This window comes from Colossoma macropomum, unplaced genomic scaffold, assembly GCF_904425465.1.
Source record: "Colossoma macropomum unplaced genomic scaffold, Colossoma_macropomum, whole genome shotgun sequence".
Taxonomy (NCBI): domain Eukaryota; kingdom Metazoa; phylum Chordata; class Actinopteri; order Characiformes; family Serrasalmidae; genus Colossoma; species Colossoma macropomum.
In genome coordinates, this window is record NW_023494790.1 from 13,213,768 (window position 1) to 13,233,694 (window position 19,927).

The 19,927-nt window shown below is 38.3% G+C and overlaps 1 protein-coding gene across 2 annotated transcripts in view; it reads left to right on the forward strand.

Moving 5' to 3' along the window:
* The window catches only part of prkg1b (protein kinase cGMP-dependent 1b), a 165,958-nt gene that overhangs the window by 99,836 nt on the left and 46,195 nt on the right, over nt 1-19,927 (forward strand). For both annotated transcript variants that reach the window (XM_036572204.1, XM_036572203.1), the window contains exons 6-7: nt 15,894-15,971; nt 17,007-17,098. In XM_036572204.1, the coding sequence (XP_036428097.1) occupies nt 15,894-15,971; nt 17,007-17,098 (170 nt within the window). The remainder of the gene's footprint in view (nt 1-15,893; nt 15,972-17,006; nt 17,099-19,927) is intronic.

Below are 19,927 nucleotides of genomic sequence, written 5' to 3' on the forward strand. Positions count from 1 at the left end.
TTTGCTTTGATAGGTTTCTTTCAGGAATTGGCCGTCTGTTTTTTTTGATAATTGTGTGGTGTGAGATGGAAGTATGAATGATATCCCTGGGGGATTAATATTAATTATGATGCTATCACTTGGATTAACTGTCCTGCATTGTTTTTGCATATCTGAGAAAGGAATTCACAGTTCCAGAAAGGCCTTATGAAGCTTTGTTTCTATTGTACCAACGTGACTACCATAAAAAACAAAAGGACAGTTTTGCTGTAGAGTTTTTCTTTGCATTCCAAACAGCTTATTTTATGCACATAAATGGGAACATTTTATTATCGTTATCCATCCAAAATTGGATTGATTCATACACAGACATCAATATGAATATTCATTCACATTTTGAACATTTTTTTTTTATCTTAAAAACAACTTTGAAACTTTTATGTGCTAGTGTTTAGAGTGTAATGTGTCTTTGACTGATGATGTATATACACACACATTGCTAAACTAATAAGAATCTATACACATTCTGCTATAGTCCTTGGTGAATCTTCTAACATTACATTGACCTGAGTCTACTAAACATAATGTAAAATAATGTAATAGGGAAATTCCACTGATTTTTAAAGTTTCTGTGTAATGTAATGTGATGTAGACACAGTCACACAGAGTGGTTTGATGTGAAATGCTCCGTTCTAGAGAAAGGATTGTTCACAGTGGTGGTGATAGGAACCAGAAGTCAAAAGTCCAATGCCTATAAAAGTCAGCTCACAGAAATTTATTACAGAATATGGTTGTGAACATATTGTCTGATAGTAGTAATAATAATAATAATAATAATAATAATAATAATATTATTATTATTTAAACAAGTCTTATTTATATAACACATTTCTCGAACTCAGGGATGCTTTACAATGGCTGAGATGTGGTTTTACAACAGTTTTGAGAAGGCTTTGGCTTAAAACATCTATTTTTTTAAGTACATTAATGGTGATCAGGTATATACAAGGTGTTGTAAGGCAAAATTATTCACTGGTATCTTTGGAGAGTAAAGAAAATGCTTATATTTGTGTTGTCGACATAACAACTCAGATTTCTTTACAATAGTGGTGGCTAAGTTTCTTTACAGTGAACCATTTCACATCACACTGCTTTGAAAGACTTAGTTTATATCTCAACAATTGCAGAAACCAATGCAGAAATTAAAAAAAGTCAAATTTCTCTTTAATGCCCACAATTATCATCACGTCTTATTTAGCACTGTCATGGCTACTTTAAATAAATCAATAATCCATCTTTAACCTGTGTGACCATCAGTGTATTTCATAGGTGGATTGTCGTGTGAACTTGCACTTAAAATACAGTAAGATTTAAATGACCAGTTATTGGTATCAGCACCAGCCACAACGTGGCCTTGTCTCGCTTATCAGTTACAGTTATCGGCCCAGAAATTCTATATTTGTGGACCTCTAGTTCTTTTACTGTGTTTCTGTTTTGGGTTGTTTTCCTCACATTAACTCTGGAGCAGGAACAGCAGTGTCAGTAGAGCGTCACATAGCAGTTTATAAAGTGGCGCTTAATGGGGCAGCAGAACTTTCCCTCGGATTAACGACCTTTCGTGAAAAAAGCCTCTTCAAAGAGATGTAAAAAAGATGAAAAGGTTTTCTGTTAGACCTTGAAATGTATTACTGAGTCAAGGGGCTATAACGTGTGCTGTCACCTGCAATTGGACAGACACTGAATCAGTTCTAGCCTACATACTTAGTTTTTTTCCCCCAACAGTGTGCGCTCAGGATTTCTCTAATTTAAATACCTCCACTAAACATGGAAACACAAAAAAACAATAATCTATTGAAAGGAGAGAAAGCTAGAAAATGAGAATGGCCTAGGAAATAATTTAGATGGCTTATGATTAATGAGAGTTTTTGGTACTGGTGCTGCGTGAGTCACCTGGAGTCTAGTGTCTCCTACACTTCTGAGTTGATGTGGGTCGTCTGTTTGTCTACCCATCCTTCTCTCTTGTTGTTACTCTCATTCAGTTCTGAATATTTCTGCAGGTCTTGACATGGAACTGACCTCACAATGATTATCTTTGATTAGACAATAATTCAATTATGAAATCTCAAATTGTACCATAATTCGATTAAATTATTTTGCAAATTATTAAAAAAATACACTAACTATATAAATGTTACTTGAGGAACTAGTTGCAGAGTAGTGGAATATAGAAAATATAAAGTAGGAAAATACATTTTTTTTTATTTATGTATACAGTTTTGTGGAAAGGTCAGAGACCACACTTTATTTATTTAATTTTAAGTAAATTTTAAGTAAAAATGACCATTAGGTACATGTTATTGTATTATTTTTGGGAGACTTGTTTTCAGTTTTCCAAAGAAATCTGCTGGAATATTTTGTTTACATTTTCTGCTTCTTACAATCCAAGTAATCCTAAACACATTCCATTGTGTTCAGATCTGGGCTCTGGGGTGGCCGGTCCATGGTCCTGCAGACACAGAGTATCTGTAGCTTCAAAGTCAGCATCCTGAGAGGCTCTGGATAACATCAATATTCCATGTTACAGTATAACATATTTTATATTGTGTTTGTGAAGGCCTAGCATTATATGTACCATCATAAATATGATGTGCAGCACTTAAATTGTAATATTGGGTGTTGATTTATAGTATTGATTATTCAAGAGGTTATTTAAGTATCAGGTTTTTTTCATGTCCTGTTGCTTGGATTTTAGGAACTTTCCTCCGAGAGTGGCTTGTAAATGAGAGTAAATCCCTGAAATAGAGAATAAAACTACAGTAATTTTATTCAGTCCATCCACTAAAATCTGATATCATCACTTTTAGAGAAAAAAGAAGCTCTTAGCTAATGGCAGTAACGAAAATAGAACCTGATATATTCTATTTAATTAATTCCTAATGGACTTTTTTTAATATGAAATTGTTTATTTGGGTCTGATTGCTTTGTCTGTGCTAGTCTGTTTGAAGTCTTTGCAGTCTGTTTGAAGTATGTTTCATTGGAAGTTGGAGATAAATTAGAATAGCAGCTGGTTCAGGTGCACCCACTTGCGTTTCTAGGAATAGACTGCTGTCAGGCTCTGTCAAAAGCAACAGGCAGACTCAAAGCATTAAACCCTTCTGAAATGACAAGACGTGACCAGTTTCAGCAGCCTAGTCAGATGCTCGACATTTCATTCACCCCACCTCATGTCTTTCGAACATGACATTTTCTGTGCTGCTTTGAATGAAGCCTTTATTCCAGTGCCTGCCTTTGTAGTATTGTCTCCAAGTACTACTCTTAAGAACCACTGTAAAGAAATTATGCAATGCGAATGAGTCATTCTTCAGAATCAGCGGTCATTCTACAAAAATAATGACCAGTCATTGACAAGTAACGGAACTGGCAGTAAAGTACAATGTGCAGCACTTTAGATAATTGAAATGTGACTGCTGCTCAAAGAACTCAATGGTCTGGAGTGGACTGAAAGGTAAAGCCTGGGTTGGTGTTTTTCAGATGATGCTGGAATGTGTGATATACAACCCCATTTCCAAAAAAGTTGGGATGCTGTGCAGAATGTAAATAAAAATAGGATGCAATGACATGCAAATCAGGTAAACCATATTTTTAAAGGAATATACTACAAAGACAACACATAAAATGCATGCCCATTTTGAATTTGACGCCAACAACATGTTCCAAAAAAGTTGGGATGGGGGCATGTTTACCACTGTGTTTCATCACCTCTTCTTTTTACAACACTCTGTAAGCGTCTGGGAACTGGGGACACCTACTGCTGTAGTTTTGAAAGTGAAATGCTTTCCCATTCTTGTTTGATATAGGATTTCAGCTGCTGAACTGTTCAGGGTCTCCTTTGTCATATTTTTCATTTCAAATGTTTTTAGTGTGTGACAGGTCTGGACTGCAGGCAGGCCAGTTTAGCACCTGGACTCTTTTAAAATGGAGCAATGCTGTTGTAATATGTGCAGAATGTGGTTTGGCATTGTCTTGCTAAAATAAGGCATTCCCTGAAAAAGACGTTGTCTGGATGGCAACATATATTGCCAGAACATGTATCTATTGTTCAGCATTATTGGTGCCTTCACAGATGTGTATGTCACCCATGCCATGTGCACTAATGCCCCCCATACCATCATGAATACTGGCTTTTGAATTGTGCACTAATAACAAGCTGAGTGGTCTTTAGCCCGAAGGACAGTGTCCATTATTTCCAAAAAGAATTTCAAATTTTGATTCGTTGGACCACAGGACACTTTTCCACTTCCCCTCAGTCCATCTTAAATGAGCCAGGCCCAGAGAAGGTGGCAGCATTTCTGGATCCTGTTTATAGATGTTTTTTTCTTTGCGTTTTAGAGTTTTCCCTTGCGTTTGTGGATGCAGCTACAAACCGTTTTCACAGACAGTGGATTTCAGAAGTGTTTCTGAGTCCATGCAGTGATTTCCACTACAGAATCATGTCTTTTTTAATGCAGTGCTGCCTGAAGGCCCAAAGATCACAGCGAGCAAAAACTGGTTTTTGGCCTTGTCCCTCACATACAGAGATTTCTCCAGATTCTCTGAATCTTTTAATGTTATTATGTACCGTTGATGATGAAAAGCAAAAGTTCTTTGCTATTTTCAGTTGAGAAGTGTTATTCTTGAATTGTTGCACTATTTGATCGTGCAGTCTTTCACTGAGTGGTGAATCCCTCCCCATCTTTACTTCTGAAAGCCTCTCTGAGATGCTTTTTTATACCCAATCATGTTACTGACATGTTGCCAGTTGACCACCAGGTGTTTTTTTTTTAGCATTACACAAATTTACCAGCCTTTTGTTGCCCCGTCCCAACTTTTCTGGAACGTGTTGTTGGCATCAAATTCAAAATGTGCATATATATAGGATTTAAATGATTTGCACATCATTACATCTGTTTTTATTTACATTTTGCACAGCGTCCCCACTTTTTTGGAAATGGGGTTGTAAAAATAAAAATGAAGAGTTTTTAATTTTTTTTTCTGACCCAAATATAACCCAAGTACATTCTGTCCTGGACACTGACTCGACCCACACCACCAAGTTTTGAATCTAAACTTGAATGTTGCCCAATAAAAATCTGTCCCAAATCAACTGTAGCCTGACAAAATTCCAGCTGAACAGCATCTGAAAAGATTTCAGTCTTCACAGGCTCACATATTGTTTTCAAGCTGGCCTCATGGAGTTCAGGAGACCTCATTGCCAGTATGTGAGCCTGGTGTCCCAGATTATTAAACATAATAAATTGAAGAAGAGATTAAATCTAAAGCAGGGGTAAATTCAGGCCAGAAACCATTTAAAGTGAGAGATGGCTATGAGAAACCTTGATGTGAAACCTAATCAAAGCCTGATAAATATTTAAAAAATGAGAAATAATGTGAAAAGTCAGATTCTGTGAGGTCCAGCCGAATATTTCAAGCTGTAGGGAAAAAGGCCTCCAGTAAGCAGACTTAAATGTAAATATATGTTTTGTTTTAACCAGTTTCAATCAGCTGGAGTTCACCATGATATTTTCCCTCAAAGAAAATATAAAACTGCTTTGTAGATGTATTTGTAACTTCAAGCAGTGTGTAACTTCAAGCAGTGCTACAAGTTGTCTTGTTAATTTTTCAACATAAATTGTCGCTAAGAGTCTTAGGACCTCCTGCATGTTTTAAGGGCGTTCAGACGACACTTTTACGAACTTTCTCCAACATGCATCTTGTGTATGTCATATGTGGACCAACATGCACTGCTACTGAAAATCAGTCCTCTAGCCTGTGCAGCGCACTTCGCAGTTTTACAAAACATTGCATGTTGAAGTTGAAAAATTGCCAATTTTTCTGCCAAGTTCCACCATGAAACAGCACAACGTCATCACAGCTGACCAGTCAATATTGATGGCACCAATTATGTTTTTGAACACCCAAAGCTGTACAACACTTGGCACAAAGATTAACACGAATTGAACATGAAAGAAAAGTGTTTTCGATTTCGTTTATCACTTATCTTGGTCTTTCGTGTTCTGGTGTTTACCTACTTGTCAATCAAATGCTTTAACTCCTCCTCTTAAGAAGCATTCCCTGCTTCTTTTAAAGCATGAGATGTGGCACAAAGGCATTGTCTGAATGGCCCCTTAGGAGCTCAAGAGGATGTTGTCGGACTCCCTGACTTGTGTGGTGTAAAGATTTCCAGTAGTTTGTTTCAAGTATTCCTCAAAACCCATGCAGAGAAGAAAGTTACACTAAATTGCTTTGTCATTTTTAATAGATGAAGCAAAATGGATGGTTATTTATAGAGCTTTGCCAAAGACAGCATCTACAAGGACACCGGAGAGAACCAAAGTTAGAAATACTTTCCGTGTCAGTCTGAATTTGAGCCTTTCACAACATGTCAGACTTACAAATCGATTTTTTTGCCCCCTGGCATGATAATTGGAGAATTTTTAATAGTTCTCAGAGTGACAATTGTTATGTTTTGTTTTGAGGTATTTCCAATGTCTCTGTCGTGACTGGTTAATTACCCACCATGAAAATATCATGCAGACTGTCTGTCTTGCAGTTAGACACATCTTTCGACGGCTAGTTTATTTGCTTTTAGGAAATTTTCATTGGGTTTCATATGACTTTTGGGTTGCCGCTGATTTTTTAACCCATCTGGATTCTTAATAGCTTTTGCCCAAACTGTGTTGTGTTTGGTCTTTAAGTGCACAGAAATATGAGCATACCAGGGAAAAACTAGACAGCTGTTCAAGGGCATTTGACCTAGCTTGAGACCCTGTTTCCAGGATTTTTACAGCCTGACATAAACGTGCACCTTCAGAAAATAAAGTTGTGAGCCCAAGCAGTTAAATACCCCAGACTAGTACCCTGGATATAGAGACACAGGGCGTTGGGGTCAGCTAGTGTAAACATACACATCCTAGCACGCTTGCCACCCTCTATCAGACTCCGAAAGAATGGTGAAGAACATTTTGCTGCAGAGCAAAGCCGAGAAGTTTAGTCCTCATCCCAAACATATGGGATTGAGTGTGCTAGTGGGCGGGCATTCCCACACTGTTTCTGGCCTGCTCAGAGCGGAGCAAGTCTGAAGGTCAGCGTTTTCCATCTGATGTGTGAGGCGCAATTGTGCCGAGTGAGGAAGGGAGGGGAGACGGGCAGAGATATTTGAGAAGAGAGAGTATTTGCTTCATACAAAATTCCAGCAGTTTGCTGACTCTTGGAGGCTTTTTCACATTGAAAAGCTCATTTTCAACATATTTCTTATATGCATTTAAAATCCATTAAAATCCTCTGAAATCTGAAAACAGTCGTCATTAATTTTACATGACCATTTTCCAACCTCTCTTCCTCTCTTTTTTGTCATTTCTGTAATGGTGCCTTTAAAACTGACAAGTAAATTACCTGTTCTGATTGGCTGCCTTGGCTGCCTCATTTAAAAAGCAGTCTGGGCTGAAATGTGGAACAAACCTCTGAGACGTCAGAAAAAAAAAACATCCTCAGGGATGTCGTAAAAAATAAACTTCACCCGTTCTTTTTGGATGTCTGGATTTCTTGGAAGGCTGCAATAATCCGTTTGCGTCCTGACAGACAGGACAAGCAGAACGTTTAGTCATTTTTCTCATGTCTTTAACTCCAATAACTCTTCTACAGACTGTCTGCAGTAACAACACTCTTTATCACTTCAGCATGAAACAAGCTGCTGTCATCTGAAGGGGTGGTCATATGGAAATGTGTTCAAGATTGTAACATCATGATGAATTCAAAACGGCCATTGAAGCCATTTTGTACATTTTGAAACTATAAACTTTAATATCAAATTACCTGCGATACTGGTCAAAATTGTTCCTCAGTATGAGGTTTGTCAGGACTGTTATACTGGTATGCTACAAGTAAGCATCAATAATGAGACTTACAAACAGTGCAAACCACACTAACATTAGCCTCTTCAGTTGGGTAGCAAAGTCAGGGTTATTTCAGTCACATTTCAAATGAAGATGAAATGTATCTACCACATTGCATCTGAAGTAGTCAGCTTTGTTTTCAAGCCAATGGACTGGCTAGTCTTTTTGGGTTAGTCTTGGCCTAACATGGACACAAGACTGATGAGGCCTAGCTGAGGAGCCTCCCAGCTCGGTCAGCAGCTTTAGACAACATCATGGTCTCCTGGCTTTGTCTGCATAACAATCTGTACACCAGCTGGTACTGAATAACTGTAATATTTTCCAAATTCTAACAGTGTCTGTGAGAAGCTAAAGTTGGCTTCTTATTTCCCGTTCCACCTTAAATGGTGCAGCACTTAAAATCAAGCACCTGTATGGGTGCCAGAATGTAACTGCTGTTCCATTAAAGTGTAACAGAAAACGTAAAGAAGAAGCTGCCAAACAAAAACCCAACTTCAGCTTTGTAGAAAGTCAGATATGATTCAGCAGTTTGCACTGTTCTTGCCAGAAAGCAATGTTGGCATAGGTTTGTCTATATTAATTATTGTTGTTACTAAAAAGTGAAAGGATGTCCCAGAATAATTAGCCACTGTTAATCTACAAAAATAATCTAAAATGATTTTATTTAAAAAATATAAATACATCAAAATATACGCCAAAACCACCAGAAATTTTGATCATACTATATTATACATTTTTGACTTATGCCACCCTTTACTGCATCAAACCTTATTTCACAAAGCAAAGAAATTTTGTTTTTCCATTATATGGGCCTTTAAACATCCACAAAGGCTATGATTTTCTGGTTGGAGGAGAGATAGGAGAAACAGGGGCAATTATGCTTAGAGTGGTGGGGGGGGTCATTGATCAGGGATAATAAGGATAAGAGGGATGGCAGTTCAGCTGGCCGAGCTGCTCTTCCACCATCAGCCGCTCTAGTTGGAGTGCACCCTTTGCTGACCTCAGCAGATGTGCCTCGGCCACATTGAATAATGGAGGAGATGGAAGATGAACCGAGCAGCTGACGCCAGTCGGTGCTCTCCACACAGGTTCCTGTGCTTCAGAAAGAGGAATTTCACTCTGAGAGAGACACATCCTTCCGATTATTGTCTCATAAGAGCGGATTAAAAATACGAATTGTATTTTATTTCCCACTAGAGGGATATTTATTTATATGCTCAGATTAAATTACAGCAGTAATGGCTGTAGCCATCTTTATTTCTGTTATAAAGCAGTGGTTCAGCCAAAAATCTACTTACACAATTTTCTGCATTGTCGATCAGCCATGAAGTCATGTGTCTGAAGTTTGGTTGCACTTGAGCAACAAGCAGAACTAGTTTCTGAGGCTCTGCTTGCGTAGTTTCTGAGTGTTTGGAAAATATACTTGGAAAATGTACAGGTGTGAACGGGATCAAGTGCATCTTAGAGATCATTGTGATCTGATCACTCAAACAACAATATAGTGCCCTGATGCTCAGCTGCTATCGACTCACAATCATTATACAGCCTACTAACCTGTAACCTACAGATACAGGTCTAGATTTGTAAAATAGGCAGGAACAGTTCTACGTAATACAAAGAGTGCGGTATGGTAAGTAAGATTGGCAGGAGCCAATCCAAAATGACATGTAAATGAGGTCATACATACTAAAGACCTACCACAAGTGATGCTCCAGTTGACTGCCAAAATTGACATGTTGAAAGAAATCAAAACAAAGAAACAAAATAAAGCTAAAATGGTCAGAGACAGAGCTGCAAATATCAAGGAAATCTGTGCTGGCAAATAATAGTAAATTGTTTGGTAAAGATGTTTTTAACTGTTAATCAAAAAACAAAGTTTTGTTGTCAATGTTGTTTATACTAGAAAAAAATGATGTGTAAAAAAATCAATAGCATCAAAAAATTCAACTTCTAATTGTAGAAATTATAGTTTAACTTGTAAAATTTCATTTCCCCTCGGTAATAATTAAAGATTTTTCCCAATTCATCACCATAGCAGTAACAATTTTTACTATTATGAGTTAAAGTTTAACATGAACTAAAATTTCACACATTTTTTAGTACAATTAAAAATTGACATGCTGAAATGAATTACTATAGCCAGTTGTTTTAACTTTTTTTAATACTCAGGAATTACTGGTCTCAGGAATTACATTTACACATGAAAAACTAGTAACTATTTACAGTAATACTTGATATTAGGTTTTGCACATGTGGAAAGAAATTAATTTTCACTAGGAAAACTGTCATTTTCACATGTGTAAATTGAATTCCACTATAAAATCCACTGTAAATTGGAAAAAAACAGGATTAAAAGCTAAAACTGCTTGCAATAAAATCAATTTGAACATACAATTAGAATCTTGAGATGTAAAATACTCTTCACTTTTTTTGGTTCTCTAAGCCAAACCTACTTTCCATAGGCAGGAGGGAGATTAGCTAAACATGGAATTTGATGCAGAAAGAAGAGGCCATTTTAAGTTCAGTACCAGTTAAATCGGCCATTCTGAAATCCTGCTCAAGAAAGCAGTTAGGCTTGCAGTGATGCTCAGTCCAAACAGATTAGAACGTGTCTTTTATATATATTGGTTAATCAGCTCAGTGGGTGGAAGTGTATAATTTGTTGATTAATTGCTTGTACGAAAAAACGTTTGAAAACATTGTAGACAATAGAATTTAATCCACCTCGGCTTTTTACTGGGAAAATTTACCGCCAGATTGGATCAGGATTGTGTTGTGTTATATGCTCGTTTATAAATGAATCACCGTAAATCTGGGGTGTGGTTATGAATCTGGCCCACTCTGTTTAATTTCTGATGGGCTAATCAGAAGTAAGATAATGTAAAAAGAAAGCTACGTTTTGTAAGCGTTGAGGATTCATTTCCACATATATCATTGTTAGCAGCCAAGACAGTCAGCTTTCAGTTAGTTTGTATCTGAAATTGATGTAATGCACGTTTATTGTTGTGAACTATCCAAACTCTTATGAGAGCTAAGTGACCATCTACAAATTATATCACAAGTGACAGTCATCTTGGGCCAAGTGCTACACGCCTTATGGAGCCAGTAGAACACGAATGATGGGCAACGTTTTCAGAATAAATCTCTATTAATAAGAGATATAAGGTCTCAAAAGAAGATCAACCTTGGTATAGTAAGCAACAGGTTTTTTAACAAAAGTCAAAATATCTCTGTATTTGGTCATGAGTTATTTGATACATTTACATAGTTTTTGAGCTCAAGTGGCTAAATAATTCTTCAGCAATAACCCCTGTATTTTAGTTTCGGAGCGCACCAGAATGCACCATATTTTTTATGTTAAAAACACCTAAAATCTTTTCATGATAACAATGCTGCTGTAAATATGTGTGGTATCCTTCCTTCAGTCACAAAATCCAATCAGAGTTGCTCACTTAAGATGCATTCAATACACATGGAAATGCCAGGTGTAAACGGATATACATCTTGCTCTCCACTTGTGATCAGATAGTAGGTATGAACTGGGCCTGACGTGATATGACGTGCTGTTATCTACAAAAATTGACAAAAGTTTGTTGCACTGTATGAGAGTTTTTCATTATTTCACAATCCAGATATGAGCATGTCAGTTTGTGCCCCAGACGTGGCAAGTCTGCCTTTGCAATCACTTCAACCATGAGCCCTTTTCCTAGGCATACGCGATGTCTTGCTAGCGTACCATAGAGGCAGGAAATGAATATACTGTGTTTGTGAATCGACACAGAAAAGAGGAAAATCAATCATTTTTCTTTCAAAAAGTAGTCAGGGAAAATATAGATCCTTCAAACAGCTACTTGGGTGCAGAAATGCTGCTGTACCCAGCTATTGTTTCCATCTCTTGTGGAGCAGCTCATAGAATTGCTTGCCACAAAAAAGCCTTTAGTAAGTGAAATAAGAGACAAAAGAGGCTGATGGCATGTACATTGAATAAATCAGGCAGAGCTTGACCCTTTGTTGCTGTATTTTTTCGTGGAGGCAGTTCAGAGATTGTACTAATTAGCTGCAGTTGAGTTCTCCCTATCTATGCAGCATCATTAAGACTGGATTTCATGCACTGAAGAGCATTTAGGGAATATAAGCTAGGTCCCTAAATTAACCTCCTGCTGGTGCACTGGTTTTCCCCGTTGTTTACATACTGACAAACACTATTGTAAGTGTCTGAGGTCCAGTTTAGAGGCTCTTTGTAAGAAATATGTTACTGTTAGTGCACGGTGTGTCTAGTGATGCTAAGATCCTCTGTTGCTTCTATGGACTTGACCATCAACAGTATGTAATTGCAGATCATCCTCAAAAACACGCACGTCTAAATCAGGAGTGGTAGTCATATTCTGGTTGAGGATTAAAGTATACTTATCATTAATAAACACTTTCGTTAATGTGTTTTTCAGCTGTGATTACAAAAAAGGCCATTGCAATACTAATAGCTATAACAGGTTATCATTAATAACATCTAGGCCCAGTCCCGTTTCATCCCTCGCCCCTACCACTTAGCCCTTGCCCTTCGTTTTGCGCATTCACGCCTAGGGGTAGAGTGTCCCAGTTTTCAATGAGATAGAGGGGTAGGGCAAAGTGTTAGGGCTACATGGCCTTACGGGTGTTTTTCAGAGGCGCACTCCAAACGGAGGAAATGGCTGCTCAAGCGACCAAAAACCCCACAAATGTGAGAATTTTCTCTGTTAAAAATTACGACAACCATTGTATTATCTTAGTTTAATGTTGTTTCAATGTATTATGGTCCTTTTCTTCATAACAAGCATAAATAATCGCTAATAGTATGCTAATTTCTCAGTAGCTAGCTAGCTAAATTTCCCGTTCCACCTTAAATAGTCCAGCAGTCCTGACGCCTGAAGAGCCAGAATGTAACTCCATTTAAGGTGGAACGGGAAAAATCAAACAAGAAGCTGGTGAATAGCTGACTTCAGCTTCATGTCACCAAAGAATTAGAGGTGGGTGATAAGAAATAATTTTCGCACCCCCTCTTTGAAAGCTTATGATGCCCTAATTACTAAAGACCAGCAGCGAGGTTGATGAACTTTACCCTCCTCTGCTGTCACTGCAGATCGACAGGGTCTCCTACAGAGCACCGCTAGTAGCCTATAAATTAAATAATGTTCTTCTTTATTTGAGGGTTGTCCCATTTCATTGGAGAAGATTTCAGCCACTACCTGTTGTAAATTTCAGAGCCCATCTTGTTTGTATTCTTTTAGTTTCTGGCTAATGCCAGTTTGTTTAGTTGTTTTGCCATCACAGCTGCCAGTTAGAAAGCTTGCTTATGGCCAGTGACAGGTTTGGAACTTAGTGAAAGCCTTCTGTTGTACTCTTGTAGAATCTGATGAAACAGGCTGTAGGTCAGATATTAGCTTATAGACTCAATCTTATGTATCCTTTTGCTGTTTTGTATGTGATAAAGTACTTAGCTACGAGTGCTAAGCAGAATGATACCGTTATTGTGAAAAAAACGCGCTGTTATCAACAGTAACAGTACGGGTAGGATGCTTTTCAACCAATCAGATTGTGTCGTTGCAGAAATTTCATAACAGTATGTCACAATATAATTGCAGTCTGATATTTTAACCATTCTGCGCAGCCCAAGTATGTGGTCCACGGCAGTTTTGGAAAAGAGCAGTGATTGTGGCTAAATAGAGGCATATTACATATTAACTGGCTGTTATTCTCAAGGTTTTCACTTCTGTGAATTACTCAGTCTTGTTGCTGGTTGCTGTTCTGTTAATTAACTGCTTCGGGTTCATATCAGGACAGTATTTTCAGTTAAGCTGTTAAGGAGTTTATTGGTGTTGATGAGGCTGTTGTTTGCTCTGGGGAGGTGGTCATTATTAGATGAGCATCAATGGGTGTCAAGAGGACTTGTGTGCAGTGGCGTAATATACTGTTAGAAATAAAGGTTCTGTGCAGGTACATTTTTCATTCATCAAGAGGTACAATGTAAATGGTCCCTCAAAGGTACAACAGTGGTTTTAAGGTCCAATTGTGTACCTTAAATAAGTTTTTCCCAGGTAGCTAATGTTTTAGAACAGAACAATCAAATAAAAAGCCTGGAGACAAGACTGGGTGTGTAGAGTCAATATATATGAAAATATAATTTCAATGAATTATGGTACGATTGTGTTTCCTGACTAAAGGTACTGAGATGTACCCTTGAGGGTACCACCCCAAAGACAAGAGGGGTACCGCCCCAGTGACATTTTCAGAGAGTGTAGTGCCTGGATAGGTGAATATACTGTACCTTCGAAGGGACTCAGACTCCAAGGTGTATGTGCCCATGCACTGTAAACACACATAGTTTCCACCCACAGGAAAGAGAAATCAAAAAAGTGATCTCCTTAATATCCCTGTAGTTTCTCTTAGACAACAACGAGATCAGATAGAAAGACAAAAAAGACTTGCTCAAGTCTTCTACTGCTCAAATGTTTCTCCTAAGAAAAAGACTCAAGTAATCTGACATTTCCTCTTGAGTTTTAGTAAAGATTCTAGAAATGGACCAATCAGTGTTTTTGGGCCTGATACTTTTCGCCGATCGCCTTTCTGCACGATGGGCCGATAGCCGATACTGATCGAGGGCAAGGCTGGAAGACACATTTAAAGGTGCAGAAGCATCTTTAAATGTGCTACTTTGAAACTAACCACAAACCTTAGCAAATGGGACAATAAAATACTGAACTACTGATTTTGTGAAACAGTAAAAAAAAGGTAATGTTACCCACCTGTCTAACAGAAACAGAGCAACATCCTCATCCCTTTTCATGTTTGTTGAACATACTGAAAGGGCTAAAAGGGCTGAAATACAACCACATTTGTAGTTCTGTGTCTTATTTTTATTTTCAGTCCCCGCCAAAGCCGTAGGTCATGAAGCTAGTGCAGTATATGCTAAGCTAAATATAGCACTCATATGCTAACACGCAAACAGAAACGAATCCTCAAAGCTTTCACAACAAACTGCATTAATTACAGCTTTACATGTTTACACAATAGGTTTACAACAAAATAGTAGCCACATATGTTATATCTAATAACATAAGGAAAAATGTTTTTCAGCAGATATAGATATCACAAGGCTGAAAATGCCTTCCTATTCGCCAGCTTCTTGTTCGCCAGTTTCCCATTCCACCTTAAATGGTGCAGCAATTACAACCGAGTTAGAGAAATATTAGCCGATTGTCAATCAGATATTTGGGGAATAGGCCGAAGCTGGTACATAGTCGATCTATACTTCCATCTCCAGTAGAGACCTCAATAAAGTCACACATTGTGCTCAGATTTGTCAAAATAATAACACTCATGTTTATCTGCAGCTGAACTAAAGACAGGAACCCAACCATTTGTCATACAGATCTAAGAACCTTCTCAGTTTTGATGCTCTGCTTTTGTGCCTGGCATGCCTCACGTGTAATGTGCATTGCGGAGTGTTCTGTACACCCCGTGCCGAAACAATCATGATATCCAAAGAATTTAATTTAGGAGAGAATGGAATTTTTAAATATTTGGGGGACTGAGAGGAAAGCCACTGGTGCTGAAGCCCCCCTGAAATGGGTCTAGAATCGCCCCTGAGCTATCGAGCTAACATTATATTATTGAATTTTATGACTGTAGAGCACAATGACAAGAAAACGCTGGCAGATAATATTGCAATACATAAAGGAGCACACTGGTTATATAACTTGTGATTGGACCAGCGTGAAGTAGTTGTTTTCCACAGTCAAATCAAAATCAAGCCCAAAATATAAGCACTGACATATTTCTCGCTGTTTGTAGGTGGGTAAATCAGCGCACCCCGTGAAGCCGAGGCACACTGTATACACTGCATTTGTGGTGTCTTGTTCATATCTAACATGCTCTCTTTTTCTCTCTCTATCTCTCTCTATCTCTCTCTCTCCCCTCCTCTTTCAATTCTTTTTCTTTCTCGTTTAGACTCACTATAATGATGGAGAATATATCATCAGACAGGGGGCCAGAGGGGACACGTTCTTCATCATCAGTAAAGGAAAGGTAAGCTTTCTGTTAGATACAGCATTGCATGCACAGTACTGTGCAAAAGTCAGAGACCACCTTTCAGGTACACAATTTCCAGTCAAAATGGCCATTAAGGACAAGTTATTCATTTTTCAGTGTCAAGGGATAAAAAGAGAAAACACATGTTTAACAGAAAATTACACAGAAGCCTAAGTATAACTAAATATAACAGCAACTAAATATGATTATAAAAAATTCACTATTTACTGTGTCCAACCTTTACCTTTATTACAGGTTCCTTTCATTTCGGGAGACTTGCTTTCATTTTTTGAAAGAAATTTAACAGATATTTCCACACCTTCAAAGTTCAGTCTTAGGTGTTGGTTGTATTTTCTGCTTCTGACCATCTGAGTAATCCCAAATACAATAGATGAAGTGGCCAGTCCAGTCCAGTCCAGTGAGAACACCAGCAGTTCCTTTTTTACTTTGCAAATCCTCATCATTTTAAGTTGTCTGCTCACAGTGGACGGATGGACAGAAACACCTGCCTCCCAAAGATGAAAGCTTCATGTTCTGTTGATGTTTTATTTGGTGCTCTACCAGGTCTTGCATGGTTGTTAGGATTTTCTAATATATCTAATCTGTCAGAACAACTTGCAGTTAATGGCCATTTTAAATGAGAATTAAACGAATGAAAGGTGGTCCTTGACTTTTGCACAGCACTGTACATCCAACAAGTACATTTTAAAATAGTAAAATCAAGGTTATACTCCTTTTATCCTGCAGTGCCAATATCTTGTGGTATAGCACATCCTCAAGTTTCATTATTGACATTTAATATAAGCTTTTGAAACAATGACAATACAAAGTTGGTTAAAAAGGTTTTTTACATTTACATAACCTACCTAATAGTTCTATGAAATGGTCTGTATGCTGGGGGCTGTTGTTAGATTACAGGTAAATGTGATTTCACGAAAAGGCGTTCATAGTGCATAGAAGACCTCTCAGCCAATCACAGTGTGAGGTTGGAAATTAAACTTGAGAGTCTAAATGACGTTTTTGTAATGACAGGTGAATGTTACCCGGGAGGATTCGCCCAACGACACTGTTTACCTGCGTGCCTTGGGAAAAGGGGACTGGTTTGGAGAGAAAGCCCTTCAAGGGTAAGTAAAGGTGCATGTATTGAGCCCTGCACGGGGCTGTGTGCTTGTGACTAAAATAAAATGTATGATTATTTTGATTGAAACTGTGCTTGCAATTAAGTTAATCGCAATTAAGATTGATTGCCAGCACCTGGTTGTGCCATTGCACTCTGCAGAAACAGCTGCGATGAACACCTGTGATTTGTCAGAATATTTACAAAATATTTACAGAGGAAATTCTGAGATTTGCAAGATTTCTGCTCTCACATTTCTGTGGGTCCTCAGACTGCTCATTTGAGTAGTGCTCTTATTACTATGCTTGATTGTGATTGAGCGAGTAAATGAAGTGCCTTAATTGTGGATTGCGATATTGATTGGTACACAATTCATTGTGTAAACTTTCCCCCACTAAAATCTTCATCGACCCCTTGAAACGTTCTGAGAATATTTGAATGTGCGTCTTTCAGTGGTCGACCATGAACAACATTATGTGTTCATCGAATCATTTGCTCCAGGTACAAGCCTAATGGACTGTTAACTGGAGAAAATCAAATACTTGTCTAAACAAGTCGGCAGCTTTTAAATGCCCTCATTCCTGGCAGGAAAAAAAAAATGTTTCATAGCAAAGGTAGGTAGCCTGAGTCTTTAAATGGTTTAGAAGCTGGCAGGAGATGCAGTATCTGTCCGAGTTTGAGCAGAATCTGAGATGGCACTGTCTAACAAAGTGAGAGACACATAAGGCCACAGCTCTAGAAAAGAAGCACTTATTAGAAAAGCGGATGAGGTTAGCAGTGTCAGAACAGTCAGCCGCCTGTCCTTCTCCTCCATAGCTCACTTTAATAAAGGAGACCAGTTATGAAATCCATCTTTAACTCTATGTTGGCAATAGCTGGTGCTCAGCTCTATCATTCATTCAAACAGTTTTATTTATCTACGTGTTTATTTACATACACAAAGCTGTATGTATGCATATGAGAAGGTGCAAACATGCTCTCGCCTTGAAGGTGTCACAGTATGCAGTACATGTGGTGTTTAAAGGAAAAAGTCAAAACAACTTGAAAGGAATGTTATCTGTAACTTAGGAAAATTTCAACTCAATGAGATGACAACAGCGGTTATGCTAACTAGCATACTCGCTATCCAGGCTTTAAAAGGCTCATAATTTGAGGCTGTCTTTAGGAAAACAGCAATTTTGCAGTGGTGACTGAGTGACTGTGCATGACAGTAACAAGCTGAACAGGCAGGATGCACACATACGATGGTAAAAAGAGACCATTTTTAAAAAATGTCACAAAGAGACGTTAGAAATGTCATTAAACTGCAAACTGCGAAATATTGTACAGGGAGGTAATTTTTCTTTCAGCTCAAATACTAGAATTTGGGAAACAATAGCACAGAAAGTCAATGCATCTGTGAACTCTGGAGGTGTTCTGTGAGTTAAAGTTGTCTTATTTCAGACGCTGTGGCTGCAGCCATTGCTAAGAAAACAACAACACACTTTTCAGACACTGCTACTTGTGTATGCTTGCTTGTAAGAGGCAGAGAAAACTATGCAAAACTGGCCATTAAAACTGTAGTAAGTGGAATATGGAATTGTCTCCAATATCAAATTTGGTCTGCATTTTACATTTTGTCATGTACTTGTTGCATAAACTGTTTTGGCTTGCATTCCACTATGCTCATTTGCTCTTTGGACTGAGCAGGTTTTTGCCTGAAATCCAGCACAAAAAGCTTAGTACATCTGGCCCTCAGTGCTCAAAACTCTCAGCAAGCTATTGTGCCAGAGCAACACCCACTACCATGTCATTACCATGTCACAGTGTTACTCTTTGTGGGAGAAACTATCATCACTATTGTGCTGAGAATGATCACCCAAAAAATATCTGGTCAGTGGTGGTTCATATGATGGTCCTTTTACATTGATAGATTAGGTAGAGGGTGGCTGATAGTCAGCAACAGTCAGCAAGTGTAAACCTAGTGCATCTTTTTGGTGTACCTGATAAAATGGTCAGTGAGTGCAGGTAGAACTTTAGGTGCACTTTACAATTACTGATTTATTTTAATATAAGTTAAATGGGTTCAGGGGAGAAGCACAAAGCAGCTTGTGTGTGTGACAGCAGATGCAGTAGGGACAGCAAATGGAATACATACATGGTGGCTGCAAGTGCTAGTAGCAACAACACTGATCCATTTAACGCTGGATTTTTGCCCATTACTTTAATGCACCCGGATTTGTATTTTGGTAAACACAGGTAATGAAAGCTTTTAGTGTTCTTTCAGTCTGCCCATTCAGGCGGCTTTGTGATATTTCACAAGCATGTTGAGATGCATCTACTCATTGACCCTGAATGAGAAGCCTGCAAATGCAGTGGCATATTGGATTAATGAAGACTCTGCGATCACACACATGGGTGCACACACACACACACATACACACACACATACACACACAAAGGCCATGCAGGAAGAGACTATACACCCAGGATTAAGTCAGAGTAATCTTCAGTGATTGGAAGAGACACTGGGGCACTGGTCATTGCAGGAGCCTTTATTGATTCCTCAAAAAATGGAATGAGTAGGCAGCTTGGGAACCTGGTGATGAAAGTAGCAGAGGTAATATAGACCTTCTCTCTCCACTATTTAATGCTAAAATTAAACTCTGGCTTTTCCAAGAGGCCTTAATCCATCTTTGGAAGAAGAGCCTTGTTTTGTTTTTTTTTCTCATTTTGTCCATTGCTTGGGCAGGTTTGGCTTTTTGAAAAGCACTTTGGTTGGTAAGTAGCTGTTACTGTGTAACTATATTGTATAGCGAGTCGAGGCTCTCTATGAAATCTTTAGGCTTTTGGGTGC